Source organism: Pseudonaja textilis, chromosome 1, assembly GCF_049901715.1.
Source record: "Pseudonaja textilis isolate UNSWEBS1 chromosome 1, rPseTex1.2, whole genome shotgun sequence".
Classification (NCBI taxonomy): domain Eukaryota; kingdom Metazoa; phylum Chordata; class Lepidosauria; order Squamata; family Elapidae; genus Pseudonaja; species Pseudonaja textilis.
Genome location: NC_141990.1, coordinates 327,642,823 through 327,658,600, shown reverse-complemented (window position 1 = coordinate 327,658,600; position 15,778 = coordinate 327,642,823). Strand labels below are relative to the sequence as shown.

The following is a 15,778-nucleotide window of genomic DNA, read 5'->3' as shown; positions in this document are numbered from 1 at the left end:
TAGGACTTTACTTTTCTCTATATTGAATTTCATTTTGTTAGGTAGGGCCCATTGTTCAAGTCTGTTAAGATCCATCTGGATCTTCAGCCTATCTTCTTAGGTGTGGTGTTAGCGATTCCTGCCAGCTTAGTATCATCTGCAAATTTGGTAAGTTCCCCTTCTATTCCCTCATCTAAGTCATTTATGAAGATATTGAAAAGTCAAACATGACTTAGCAACTGAACAACAGCAAGTTCCAGGATCTTCCATTTTTGGTTCTGAACAGGGATGAAAAGAAATGAACGAAAGAATGAATGAATGTTGTGTGAATTACAGGTCGTCCTCGAATTACAACCATTCATCTAGTGACTGTTTGAATTTACAATGGCATTGAATAAAGATCAGCTGGGACTCGGGAGGCAGAGAATAGATGGGGGCGGGGCCAGTCAGAGGTGGTATTCCAAACTACTTAAAATTTCCGCTACTGGTTCTCCGAACTACTCAAAATTTCTGCTACTGGTTCTCCAGAACTGGTCAGAACCTGCTGAATACCCACCTCTGCTCTATACATTTCTATAAATCTTGGATATAAAGGAAGTAAAAACATTTTGCTTGATTTTTTTTAAAATGCCCCATGGAATCTAGTTTCCTTGTCACAGGCAAAGCTATTGCTGCGACAAACTGTATACAATAGGTGGACCAATTTTCCTTTGAATTGAAGCTTCTCTACTGTGGCTGGTTTTTTCCGGTTCCCACAAGTTCTGATCTTCTCCAGTTGCCCAAAGGAGCGTTCAAGAGCCACTGCTTATTCTCATGCCTTGGCATGTGGGGTGTTTACATTTCATAGAGAGGAAGTCATATATGAGGTGGGTGGTGCATGAAAAGAAGAAAACACAGAAAATAACCAGAGCAGGAGAGCACCAGAGATGAAGCAGGAAGCAGAGCTGGCCAAGAATAAGTCTGATGGAAGAGAAGCTAACAGAAAGCCAGGTAGACTTTCTTAAATGGAGCAAAAATTGAACACAGGGATAACAACAGTAGGAATTTGATTGGAAGAAGAATGTTAAACGAACATAGTTAGAGCTGATGTTAGATGTTTTGGTGTTGGTACATTACTCCAACCTTGGTTAAAATGAATAATTTCCTCCCAAAAATATTGGAAATGTAACGAATTGGTTCAAGTCTCCTTTCACAAACGATGGCCCTGTTGTGAAGCCAAACAATACTGGAAAATGTTACATCATAGAATGGAACAGATTTTGAAGGTTATAATTCCATAGCAACCTGAGAAATTCTTATTAAATTTCAGTAGATCGTATAATATATCCCTTCGAAGTGCATTAAACCAGCATAGTCTGTATTAATTGCTGCAAGAATTTTATGTGGAAAAAGTGGGAAAGGCCTTGAAGTCTTTTTTTAGAAGAAAGGCTAATTAACTGATGGAAATATGCTTCCGTGTTTACCATAACTTCCAACATCAAAACTAAATGATGTATAATTCTGATTAGAAATCATTTTTGGGGTTATGCGATACATGGATTGTGCCAAATAAAATTATTTGGGTTTCTTATCTGCAGAATAATATTTTTATCTGATCTATAACTATTTCGACCTAATACATATAGTTTCTTGATTTACGATCATATCGAGCCCAAAATTTCTGTTGCTAAGCAAGGCAGTTTTGCTCCTTTTTGTGACTTTTTTGCCACAATTGTTAAGCAAATCATTGCAATTGTTAAGTGAATTACATAGTCATAAAGCAAATCCGGCTTCTTCCATTTGCTTGTCAGAAGCCGGCTGGGATGGTTACAAATGACCCTGGACAATCATGACTCCAGGATGCTGCAAATGTCATACATACATGTCGGTTGCCTGGACAGTGCAACTGTCATGAATACATGCCAGCTGCCACATCTGAATTTCCATCACATGACCATGGAGATCAGTGGTGTGTTTGAAATGTTTTTACCACCGGTTTGGTGGGTGTGGCTTGGTGGGCGGGCTTTGCGCGTGCGTGCGGGCTTTGCACACGCACCAAATGCGTACTTTGCGCAGGCACAGAGGCATTTTGAGTCACCTCCTGCAATCTTGCACCCTCCATGACACTTCAGCACCATGACAATTGCTGTGCCGTGCAAAGCAGCTGTGCTTCAAAAGCAGGACATAAAGGATATGGAAGCCTGGGCAGCAGGCGGGCCCAACACTGAGTGTCGGAGAGAACCGGTTCAGTCTCTCCTGCTCATTGCCGCTACCGGCTCGTCAGAACCGGGCCGAACGCCTGTAGGCCAGACAAGGAATAATGGATGGAAACTGAACAAGGAGAGATTCAATCTGGAAATAAGTAGAAACTTTCTGACAGAACACTCAACCAATGGAACAGAAGTTGCCCTTGGAAGTTGTGGGAGTGCCATCACTTGAGACTTTCAAGAAGAGATTGGACTCCCACCTGTCAGAAATGGTGTAGGGTCTCCCGTTTGGGCAGGGGGTTGGACTAGATGACCTACAAGGTCCTTCCAACTCTGATTATCTGTTAAATCTGTTAAACATAAAGTAAAATAAAATAGGTGGTAAGCTGAAAATGGAAATAATAGGGGAGAAAGATTTGAAAACTTATGTATGGATGAAATGATATTGATATTGAATTAATGAATTGAAATATGAAATATAAAATGTAAACTTATTTAAAGATGAGTGAAATGGATAATGATATGAGTTAATATTATATAAGAATAATGCAAATGAAAGTATGACTATGTACAAGTGTTATAACCTGGAAACATGTTCCTCACGTGGAAAGATGCATAAAATTTAAAAAATAAAAAACTTTTGGGGAAAAAACAAACAAACCAGGCCGAACCGGTAGAATACCACCACTGGTGGGGATGCTACAATAGTTGTGAGTGTGAAAATAGAATACCTTTATTGTCATTGCATTCCACGAATACAATGAAATTTGAAAGCTATTACAGCACAGAGCCCCAAATACCATATCACAATCACACCACAAGTATTTAAAATTAAAATAATTAAAATAATAATAATAGGACTAAATCACAAATGCACTGTTTGATTCAAGACATTGCCTTGGAAAAGAAACTGTCTCTCAATCTATTAGTCTTCATTTTAAGACACCTATAACGCCTCCCTGATGGTAACTCATTGAAATATGATTGTCCAGGATGAGAACAGTCTTTGGAGATTTTTAGTGCTCTAGAGAGGAGTCTGGTCTTCACAATCTCTTCCAAAGAGGAAAGAGAGCTACTGATGATTTTTGTGCTGTATTTATAACTCTCTGGAGCCTCTTCTTATCCACTACAGAGCATCCAGCATACCACACCGTTACACGGTATGCCAAAATGCTCTCAATGGTAGGCCGGTAAAAAGTAACAGCAACTTCTCACCCAGACTACTCTTTTTCAGTAACCTCAGAAAGTGCAGACGCTGTTGGGCCTTCTTTGCAGTGGCCATAGTGTAGACCGATCAAGTAAGGTTGTCGGAAATATGAGTTCCTAGATATTTAAAACTATGAACTCTTTCCACGCAATCTCCATTGATATATTAGCGGGAGAGGCTCTGCTTTGCATCTTCTGAAGTCTGTAATCAATTCTTTGGTCTTGTTGATGTTCAGGGTGAGGTTATGACTCTTACACCACAAGACCAGTCTGAGAAGCTCTGACCTATAGGCCGCCTCGTCTCCTCCTGATATGAGTCCCACCAACATGGTGTCGTCTGCAAATTTTATTATAGAGTTAGTGGGACAAGAGGGAGTGTAGTCGTAGGTGTAGAGTGAATACAAAAGGGCGCTCAGCACAAAGGGGCCCCAGATCACTTTTTTCAGTGCTGTTGCAACTTTGAACGGTCACTAAATGGTGGCAAGTTGAGGACAAGTACAAGTAGTCCTCAACTTACAACATTTAGTGACTGTTCAAAGTTACAACGGACTGATGACCATTTTTCACACATACAGAATGACTATTGCAGCATCCCCATGGTCACATGATTTACATTGGGATGCTTGACAACTGACTTCACATTTATGATGGTTGCAGTGCCCTGGGATCATGTAATCCCCTTTTTTGCAAAGTCAATGGGGGAAACCAGATTCACTTTAACAACAGTGTTACTAATTAAACAACTGCAGTTGATTCACTTAGCAAATGTGGCGAGAAAAGTCATAAGATGGTGCAAAACTCTCAACAGATTTCTCACCTAGCCACATAAACTCTGGGCTCAGTTGTGGTCGTAAGTCGAGAACTACCTGAATATTGCTTATTATTTATTCTTCTGTTAGTGATTTGTACAGGTAGTGCTCAACCGTTCTTTTTGCATTTGCTTGAAATTACAACTAAATTACTGAGAAAAAAAAAACCCTTCTGTCATCTGGTCCTTGCATTTACAACCATCACGGCATCCCCACAGTCACCTGATCCAAATTTGTGTGCCTGGCAACCAGCATATATATATGACATTTGCAGCATCCTGGAGCCAAGAGATCATCCTTGGTGATTGGTGACTTTCTTTGCTTGGCTTCTGACAAGCGAAGTCTATGGGACAAGCCAGATTATCTTTTAAGGACCGCATGATTCACTTAACAACTGCAGTGATTCACTTAACAACCGTACCATATCTATCACTTAACAACCGTACCATATCTATCATCAAATTGGGCATGACTCATTTAAGCACCGTCTGGCTTAGGAGCAGAAATTCTGGTCTCAGTTGTGGTCCAGAGTTAAGGATTACTTGTATAGGCAGTCCTCAACTTACAACAGTTCATTTAGTGACCATTCAAAGTTAACAGCGGCACTGATAAAAGGGACCTATGACCGTTTTTCACAGTTAATGACCTTTGCAGCATCCCCATGATCATGGGATCAAAATTCAGGTACTTGGCAACTGGTTCATACTTATGACTGTTGCTGCGTCCTGGGGTCATGGGATCCCCTTTTGTGACCTTCTGACAAGCAAAGTCCACGAGGAAGCCAGATTCACTTAACAACCAGGCTACTAACTTATTATCAACTGCAGTGATTCACTACTGCAAAAATTGTATATATGATTCGTTTTTAAAAGTGTAAAATTTAATAAAATATTCTATTTAAAAAAAAGGAAATGTCATAAAATGGGGTAAAGCTCGCTTAACAAATTACATTATAATTTAATTATTTTAATATTTAATTATTTTAATTTTAATTTTTTTAAATTAACATAAATTTTGGACTCTGTTGTGGTCGTAGGGTGAGGACTATCTGCACCGGGTTAACCAAATGTGTTCAATTTAAACTCCAATAAGGAACATTATTATCTGTACCGGGGAGCAGAAAGGACTTGGATATGGGTAGTTTAAAACATAAGCCATTACAGGGAGTAGCCCGCTGCCATTCAGACACTTGTTAAAATGGAAGAACAAGATTTGGAAAATGTAGTTTTGTGGCCGTGTGTGTTACCTGGAAACTGTTCCAGTGACAAGAATTTTGCATTACCAGTACAGGTAAAGCTTGACTTAACAGGTAGCCCTTGACTTACAACCAGAATTGAGTCCAAAGTGTATGCTGTTAAGTGAGAACTTGTTGCAACATTTCTTCAGCAAAACATCTGTTAAGTGAACTTTGCCCCGCTTTACAACGTTTCCTGTCACAGTTGTTAAGTGACTCATAGCAGTTGTTAAGTTCGTAACCTGGCTGTTAAGTGAATCTGGCTCCCCCATGATCGCATGTGCCTGGGCCACTGCAGCTGTCATAAAGACGTGTCAGTTGCCAAGTGCCTGAATTTTGATCACCTGGGCATGCCTCAATAGTCGTAAGTGTGAAAAAATGGTCATCAGTCACTTTTTGAGCTATGGTGGCACAGTGGTTAGAGTGCAGTACTGTAGGCTACTTTTGCTGCCTGCAATTTGGCAGTTCGAATCTCACTAGGCTCAAGGTGGACTCAGCCTTCCATCCTTCCGAGGTGGGTAAAAGGAGGATCCAGATTGTTGGTTGGGGGGGCATATGCTGACTCTGTAAAATGCTTAGCGAGGGCTGTAAAGCACTGCGAAACGGTCCATAAATCTGAATGCTATTGCTATTTTTGAGTGCCATTGTAACTTTGAATGGTCGCTAAATGAACTGTTGTAAGTCGAAGACTACTTGTACTGTCACATACCCTCTTCCTTGAGGCAATGCTGTGGATAATAATAATGGGAGATCATAGTGGCCTAGATGTGTAAACCAGGGGTGCCTAATCGTGGAGACTGTAAGACTCTAGAAAGAGTGCAGAGAAGAGCAACAAAGAGATATTTAGGGGACTGGAGGCTAAAACATGTGAAGAACAGTTGCTGGAACTGGGTATGTCCAGTCAAATGAAAAGAAGGACTAGGGGAGACATGATAGCAGTGTTCTAGTATGTCAGGGACTACCACAAAGAAGAGGCAGTCAAGCTATTCTCCAAAGCTCCTGAGGACAGAACAAGAAGCGACGGGTGGAAACTCATCAAGGAGAAAAGCAACTTAGAACCAAGGAGGAATTTCCTGACAGTTAGAACAATTAATCAGTGGAACAACTTGCCTCCAGAAGTTGTGGATGCTCCAACACTGGAAGATTTTAAGAAGAGATTGGATAACCATTTGTCTGAAGTGATATAGGGTTTTCTGCCTAGGCAGAGGGTTGGACTAGAAGACCTCGAAGGTCCCTTCCAACTTTGTTATTCTATTCTATTCTATTCTATTCTATTCTATTCTATTCTACTTGTTGGACTTCAACTCCCAGAATTCTTCAGCCAGCTCTGCTGGAATTCTGGGAACTGAAGTCCACAAGTCTTAAAGTTGCCAAAGCTGGATACCCCTGGTATAAACAGTGTTGAGACTTTAGTGATGGGCTTTTTCTTCGGTTCTACCAAATTGGGATGTGAAGAAGCCGAGGTTGTGAGCATTCCTAGATTGTCAGCCTGCATTTGCAAGGTAGGCTTTGTTTGTTTTGCCCAGCACCAACAACACATGTACCGTCCTAGGGTTTAGCCCTGCCCTTCCCTCTTGACACACACTGACACACTTTCAGGAAAGCCTTCCCCGGCTGGCAGCTCTGTGTGTGTGTGTGTGTGTGTGTGTGTATGTTTATGATGTTGCTTCCTTTCTCAACAGCTGGCCGCCTCCTCCACCCTCAAGCAGTGTCAGTTTCTTCCTGACGTAGCCTCAGCCGATGATGATCTGTTCAGTCCTTTTTGTGAGTAGTTAAGGAGTTTCCTGTTGAAATAGGAGTCTACGTGGGTACAGGAAAAGGAGGAAAAAAAGGCATTTTATTCTGGCTGTTCCTTGGATGTGTTCCGCTCAGGGTTGAAAATTTTCACTCGTGCAAATCAAGGTCCTTAAGGCTACTATTTGTCCCAGAGCACATAAGGAAGGAAAACGAGGGTAAGAAAACCAGCCGTGTCATAATATTTTAAGTGCTACATAGTGAAATGTCTTTGGTTAATTCTCTGGAACATAAAATGGGCTGTTTTGTGTTGGTCCAGAAGCTCGTGGATTTCAATGTATTGTTTCCAACCAGGGTGACTGAGATTCCTCTAAAGATAATGAAGGACAACAGTCATATTTTGTTGATTTTCTGTCTGATATTGAAAAATTAGACTGCTTAGGAATACAGAAGAACCAATTAGCTCGAGTGAAAGTCATTGTACAAAAGTGCATCGAATATCGAGTCTAGGCCCCGTGGATTGGTTTGAATTCACTTTCTTTGGAATCCAGTTGACCTAGTTTAGAAAGGATCCATCTATTATTGCTTTGGAGATTAGATTGGGACGTATTTATTGAATGGTTTCTAACATCCCAAGATTGAATTTCCACTTTTGTCTTTTCAAAAGCGAAAAAGGAAGGGAAGTGGTTTCTTGGAAATGGCACTTGTATTCATTCCACGCATGGCACTTTTTGTGGTGGTCTCTTTTAAGTCCTTTGAGGGCAACTGGGATAGAAATGTAAATATAATAAAAAAATAAAATGCTGTATGGAGATGTAGATAGAACTGGAAAGGACCATTTAAAGTAACTGCATCCAAACTCTGTAACTTCTTGTAGAAATCCCAATTAAAGCATAATCCTTCAGATACCCAGACTCTTCGTGGTTTGAGGTAATCCTCAACTTACAACCACAGTTGAGCCCAAAATTGAGTTTTGCCCCATTTTATGTCCTTTCTTGACACAGTTTTTAAGTGAATCACTGCAAGTTAAATTAATAACAGGGTTGTCGAGTAAATCTGGCTTCCCCATTCACTTGGCTTCTCAGAAGGTTTCAAAAGGCGATCACATGACCCTGGGACACTACAACCGTCATAAATATGAGTCAGTTGCCAAGCATCTGGATTTTGATCACGTGACTATGGAAATGCTGCAATAGCTGTAAGTATGAAATGTGGTCATGAGTCACCTTTTTCCTCTCTGTGGCTCCGAGAGTCCAGAGAGAGAGGGGTGGGGTAGGCTCGAATCCTTGGCCTATTGGACTGTGTTTTCGCATTGATTGAAGCTCCACCTTGTGCCATGGCCATGCCCCAGTTTTCGACTCAGTCCAGCCAGGATGGACATGAATTCTGGGGCTCCACTTCGCTTTCGAGGTGGAGGCCTTTTTTCATTTTAAAAAGTCTTCAACAGTGGAAAATAGCGATTTGGAGAGCTGCATCCAGGAAAGAGGGTTTTTTTAACCCCTGTCTTGGTGGGAGCGCTCAGGGTGGTGGCCCTAGTGTTTTAAGCCGCAACCACGTGGGAGCAGTTGGAGCAGCTTCCAGCAATCAGCCCAATAAGGGCCTCAGCTGTTCAGTGCGGCAGCACGGTGCTGTTGTAACTTTGAATGGTCGTTAAAGAAAATGTTGGGTCAAAGACTTACCTGTATATCTAACAAAAGGGAGCTTTCCACTCTCTACTCTCCATTGGTAACTGGCTTCACTATCAGACCACTCAACTCGTACTTTCTTACAAGGCAGGGAAGGAAAATGGGTACTGTCCAGCTCTCTATTTTAAGAAAATATTCAGTTCCACTTTTTCTTTTGGAGGTCAAGTGGCAAACGTAGCAGGCCCTTATCCAGTTTTCCCACTTCAGCCTGGTAGCATAAGTTGGGCTGAAAAAGAGAGTCAGCACGGGCGAAAACCACATTGTGGACTTCCATGACTTATAGTAGATTTGAGTCTAGGTCCTCTGATCCTTGCCCAGCACTTCAGAACAGAATCTCTCCCAAGGAGCGATCGTTATGTTTGCATATCATGCTGAGGCAGAATTTTTTTAACCATAGCATATTAAGACAAACAAGCAAGCCATCTTATGGCTAAATGTCAACTCCAGCCATTGTCATCTTCAATTCTGTTTTAGGACCTTGCCAGAGCTAAGTTGGTTGTCAGTATATTCTTCCCTTATTGGACCAAGGAGCTTTTGTGCGCTTTGTTTTATTGTCTTTTTAGAGCATAACTAGAAATGGGGAAAAGGGGAATTTTTTTTCTGCAGTAGAACAAACTAATCCTGTAGTGGGATGCAAGGGAAAAAATCAGGGGTGGGATTCAACCAGTGTTACTACTGGTTCGGTGGCTACTCTGTGCGCAGGTGTAAAAAAACCTTAAGCTGTGCCACCCAAATAGCGGAAAAGCGCTACGCGCAAGTGCACAGAATTTGAAAAGCCTCTTTTTCCTGCTTTTTCAACCTCAGCTGTGCCGCGCAAAGCAGCTGAGGTTGAAAAAGCAGGAAATAAAGAACAGGTAAAAGCCTGGGTGGGGGGGGGTGGGCCAAACAGCAGCAGACACAGAACCTGTTCGATGTCTGCTGCTCTTCAGAGCTACAGGTTCTTTAGAACCAGGCAGAACCGGTAGCATCCCACCCCTGGAAAAAATACTCCTTTTTTGTGCTGTGCAAAGCTTTACTCCTTTTTAGGAGATCTTGGACTATCATTGTGTGTTTCTCTCCACCCAGCAAAATTCTACTTTAATAACTAAATGTAGGTGGTATATCTTTAAATCCAGCAGTGGCCCAACTATTCTGTGAGTCTTCCCAACTGTCTAGATGTTTGGCAATCAACTCCCAACATCCTTGGCCACGTTGTCTAGGGATGATAAGAGATGGAATCCAACAGTCTGCAGCAGGATTGTCCAATCTTGGCAACTTTAAGTCTTGTGGATTTCAACTCCCAGAATTCCCCAGTCAACATGGTCCACAAGTCTTAAAGTTGCCACGGTTGGACAAGGTCTCCTAGGTCTGGAGAGTTCTCATGGGTTCTCCACCCTAGCTTGGAGCAAAGTAACACTGAGATTTCTAAAATGATGGACTTGGAGGGGCCAGTTCCATTTGGGTCATTGAATCCAACCCTGTGCTCAGCACAGAAATCCAAATTAAAGCATCCCAGACAGATGATTGACTACTTTCTGCTTGAGCACACCCAATGAAGGGGAGGCCACTATCACCCTGGGTCACTGGTTTCATTGTCAGACTGCTTATACTGCTAGATCACTTCTCTTCATAAAACTTCGTTAATAGTCTCTTGATCATTCTTATTGCCTTTTCTAAACTTTTTTCACTTTGTCTGAATCTTTCTTAAAGGGGTGGTACCCAGAACAGAATGCAGTGCTTGAGCTGAGGTCAGTTATCACAGAATAACAAGCAACTATCAACTATCATTGCGTATGATTTGGAAGCCGTTGGTTTTATCGATGCAGCTGAAAGTTGCATTGGATTTTTCTGTGGCAGCATCACATTGCTGACTCATAATCATTCTGAACCCAGCTACTGTTCCAAGATCATCTTCATAAATCTCCTATCCTACATCTCCATATCTTTTGTTTCTGAAATGAAGGAATGAGCATTGAGAGTCTGTCAAATTTCATTCTCTTAACTTTCAGAACCTATCAAGGTTACCAGAATTACATTTCAGTCTTTTGGAATATTAATGGCTCCATCCATGTTGCTCCCTTTCAGATAATAAGTGCTCCCTCCATATTTTTAATTATTCCAGTTGCTAATAAAAATGTCAAAGAGTCCTGGATGCAGGATTTTTACCTCATTTTAATTTGAAGAGAAACACTGAAGTCCTAGGTCCATGGTGGCGAGCCTATGGTAAGCGTGCCAGAAGTGGCACGCGGAGCCATTTCTGCCAGCACTTGAGAGGTTGCCTGGAACAGACCCACTGCGTATACGCGCACACCCCCTGCCAGCCAGCTGATTGTCGGGTATCTGCCGTGCATGCAAAGGGGGGCACGGCGTGGGGGGGTTCGTGTGCACATTGCATTATTGGTGCAGGTACACACACACATGCGTGTGCACGAGCACTTTTGGCACGCAACAAGGAAAAGGTTAGCCATCACTGTCCTAGGCAGCATCACATTGCTCTGAGCTTGGTTGTTTTCTTGCAGATATTTCATAAGCCATTGTCGATGTTACCTAGTCGAGTAATAAAATATCTTCAAGAAAACAGCCACCAAGGACCCCATGGTTCAATTGTGAGCTACTTTATACTCTCTTTTATCGATGAGAACTGTTGATGAATACTTTTCCTGATTCCTGATGTCTCAAACACAAAGCTAGTTTTCTTTGGAATAGGACATTTCCATAAGCTAAGGGTAATATATTCTTCATGAATTATTTAATATTTAAAAAAAAATGTTTTGTGGTTGCACACTTAATGCTTCAACAGGTAGTCATACTTGGTTAATCATGCATGGGTTGGGAAACTAAGCAGAACCAGGCTTGGCCACTACTTCGATGGAGACACAAGCTTGACTAGGAAATTAAGGGAAAAAAACACACACGCACACACACCCTGGAAGAAGAAATCACAACTGCTTCCATATAGTTTCCAAGAAGACACCAGGAATCCAGCTTATCTCACTGATTTGATCATTTTATTTACCTGATGTTATAAGACACAAGTATTTAGACTGGAATAGAATAGAATAGAATTCTTTATTGGCCAAGTGTAGTTGGAACACAAGGAATTTGTCTTGGTGCAAATACTCTCAGTATATATAAAAGAAAAAGAAAGAAAAGAAATGTATTGTAAATATTGAAATGTAAATATTGAAAAACTGAAGATGCTGGGGAAGTAGCTATGGAAGGAAGAAAAAGGAAACACTTTCTAAACAAAATTTGCAAGTTCCCGGAGATAATTGCAGGGTGTGTAAAAATTTTTTCCATTTTGGTTCTTGTTTGTCCTGTGCCTAATGTTACCCTCTTTCATTGGGTTACCACTGTTCTGTTTCAACCAGCATAACCACCTTCTTAAATTGTACAGTAGAAGAATCCAACCTCAATCCCTCCTTTCTTCATGTCATATGAATTTTAATTTTAAACTGTAATGATTTTTCATAGAAGTATGAAAACCCAAACAAGATTGAAAGCCTAAACAATTCAGATTGAAAGCCCAAACAGTTCAGGTTGAAAACCTAAACAATGCATTATACTCCCATCTCAGGGAAATATGTAGCAGCTTTCCTCAACTCCAGATGTGCTTGAATCTCAACTCGCATGTTGCAGCAGGTAATAGGGCCAAACATATCTGGATGATGCTGGGAAAGTAGGGAGGGGAGGCAGAATTATTTATAGATAGAAGTAAATCCTCAGTTTATGACTGTTCATAGTTGACAAGAGTTCAAAGTTATGACATCAGCTTCTTTTAACAACTCCATAATCCCTTGCGGGGTGGAGTCTTGGCAACTGAATGGACCTGAGTGTTTTAATGGCCAGATGCCCTTCCTGTCACCAATGAGGAGTTTTTTTCAGCAGATACAGTCTCATTGTGCCCAGAGAGAGAAATATCTGCCTCTACCTAGGATCAAACTCACAGCCTCCTGATTGTGAGGTGAGAATTCCACCTCTAGGCCACCGCACCACTCAGTTCAAAGTTATGACAGCCTCGGAAAAAGTGAATTATGACCTGCACTTGCACTATCACACCAGCCCCTTGGTTAAATGATTGTAATTGTGACACTTGGCAACTGGCTTGCATTTATGTCTGGTTGCAGTGACTTGTGATCATGATTTGTAACTTTTTTTTTCTGATTTCCAGATAAGTCTGCCCATTTGGAAAGCTGAATTTGTTAACATTTGTATGGTTCAGTTAACAAACATGTGCTTCACTTACTGACCATGGTGCCACTCTTTACAGATTAGGACATCCTGAGGTGGGCAGGGACACTGAGGAAAGGATAAATGAGGAATATATTTTACTATTTCTCTTGCACTCAGAAAAACTAAAATATGAGGTGAGACAGCCACTATGCTGGATGTCTTTGTGGAACTTCCTTAAAACCAGGATCTAACTAATTAAACAACTAATCAGGAGGAGCTAAATAAGTAATTATTTTAAAGAGCAACAGAATCTCCAGTTAATTTGACAGTGTCCTGTTTTACTTAAACTAATGATTTTCTACCAATTGTAGCAATCTCTAGACCTGATAGAATGCGACTATTCCTTAGAAATTCCTTTCTGTTTATTTGAGAGCTGGCAGCATAATATCTGGAGCCTCCAGGGTACCTGCCACACTTTATTGATTTATTTAGTAGATTTTTATTCTATCTTTATTTATTTTTTTCAAGTAATTCAAGGTGGCAAACATACCTAATATTCCTCCTTCCTCCTATTTTCCCACCTTGTAAAGAGAGAGGTCTGAGAGAGAAAGCGTCTGTCCCAGAGAGTCACCCAGCTGGTTTTTCACACCTAAGGCAGGTCTAGAATTCACCATCACCTGGTTTCTAGACCTTCACCATTACACCAAACTGTTACATACTTTAATAATGTTTGTGGAATTTTTTTTTAAAAAAAAGTATTTAAAAACTCTGATTTCTTATGAGATTTCAGTATTATCGCACAAAATTGTGAGATTTCAGGTGACAGTGTTCAGTTTTGTGAGATTTCAGGGTGATGATGATGATGGTGATCAGGAGAAGCTAAATAAGTAATTACTTTAAAGAACAACAGAATGTCCAGTTAATTTGGCAGTGTCCTGTTTTACTTAAACTAATTATTTTCTACCAACAGTAGCAATCTCTAGATCTGATAGTCGTGTCCAACTCTTGGCAATTCTATGGGCCAGGATTCTCCACATCTTTCAATCTTACACTGCTTCTTTGAGGTTTTCTATTCTATTTTCTATTCTCTGGCTGGTGTCATCTTTGATGGTGTCCAGCCACCATATTTGATGGCCTGGTTTCCTTTTACCACTAACTCTTCCAAACATAATTGCCTTCTCCAGAGAATTCCCCCCCGCCCCCCATGACATGGCCGCAGTTTTATGATTTTGCTGAGATTTCAGGGGTGAGAGCATCCAAATTCCACAACATTCTGCAATCTTACAGATTTTTTTTTCCTTAAAAAAAACAACAACCATCCGTTTCCTGAAAGAGTTTCTAACCCGAATGTTTATTTACTCTCCCCGCCCCCTTTGCTTTTTTTTAAAAGGGAGGCGGAGCGGGTTTGCCACGTGCAATAACCTGACCACGTTTTCTTCCTCTCCACTTTCCCCACAGCTTGGAAACGAAGAATCGCCCTGGAAAGTTTGCTTTTGCGCCATGTCGTCTTCACCAAGGAGCATCCGACAGGAGGTGCTGCTGACTGGAGTCCTGGCGGACCAGGCCAGAGGACAGCCGTTCCACTAGCCCAGCACATGTGGGTGGAGACGTCTCCTCTCACACCCTCCCCTCCTACATCTCCGGCATCCGCGATGGTTTATTAACCAAGAAGAGCGCTGCTTTTTTAATTCCTCCTCCGTCTTTTCTCCCCTTCCCCTTCCCCTCCCCCGACCCCCCCCCCTCCCAGCCACTCCTCAAGTTTTGGCCGTGTTGGGATTTGTATGGCAGTGGTGTAACCGTGGAGAGGCCAGGGTATCACAAACTTATGGATTTTGATAAGAGAGGAGGGAAAGGGGAAAACGAGGAGAGTAGAAGAATGTCTAAAACGGGTGGAAGCCGAAGCACTCATGGGAGCCGGACAGCAGGGACCAACTCCGGAGTCTTAATGGTGGGGCCGAATTTTCGCGTTGGGAAGAAGATTGGATGCGGCAACTTTGGGGAACTTCGGCTAGGTAAGTCTTTATATATAAAGCAAGGGGTCTGTCAGCTGTGCCTCCATTCAAAATCCAAGAAAGAAAGCCTTAGACTCCATTAAAATAGAGAAAAGTACTTTTGCTGGGTTTGAAGTGGTAGCAACGAAAGGAAAGGAAGATCTGAGGCAAATAGGCGTGGAAATTACATATTGAAAGTTATCCCAAGTCCCTTCCCCCAACAGTTCAAACTGGACATCCAATCTGAGGTGTGTATAATGCAGTGGTGGGGTTCAGTTCTTTTTATTACTGGTTCTGTGGGCGTGGCTTGGTGGGCCTGGCAGGGGAAGGAGACTGTAAAATCTCTAGTCAGAGGTGGTGTTTGCCTGTTCTCCGAACTACTCAAACTTTCTGCTAACCGGTTCTCCAGAACTGGTCAGAACGTGCTGAATACCACCTCTGGTATAATGTCATGTGGGTTACGTCTTCAGATGGCGTCTCACACATCTGGTATGCCAAGATGGTTGACCTTGGCCTGGAAAAGATAAGTGGCTGCAGTTGCACAGAAAGCAGGAAAGTGTCCCATCTTTTACAGTGCACGCAACTTCGACCTCTAGCAATTTTTCCCCCCACAAGACCCAATTATCCCTCCCCCCATTTGCATGGCAGCCAGCAAGAGTCATGCAGTAAAAGATGTCAAGAAGAATTCTTGGAGACCTCAAACTACAGTCCTCAAACTACAGCCCGTGGGCCCCATATGGCCCCGCTGAAGCCATTAATCTGGGCCGCACAAGACCACGAGGCTGCCCTGCCCACCTGCCGG

General features: G+C 41.9%; 1 protein-coding gene across 8 annotated transcripts in view; it reads left to right on the top strand.

The window, feature by feature from the left end:
• CSNK1G2 (casein kinase 1 gamma 2) overlaps positions 1-15,778 on the top strand; it is a 108,913-nt gene that overhangs the window by 45,015 nt on the left and 48,120 nt on the right. For 5 of the 8 annotated variants that reach the window (XM_087922748.1, XM_026698969.2, XM_087922746.1 and 2 more), the window contains one exon: positions 14,444-14,997. The exons of 1 other annotated variant lie outside the window; for it this stretch is intronic. In XM_087922748.1, the coding sequence (XP_087778874.1) occupies positions 14,811-14,997 (187 nt within the window). In that variant the 5' untranslated portion in view covers positions 14,444-14,810. Of the gene's footprint in view, positions 1-7,138; positions 7,367-14,443; positions 14,998-15,778 lie in introns of those variants that run through there. 2 more of the 8 variants (XM_026698971.2, XM_087922749.1) reach the window with 2 other exon arrangements.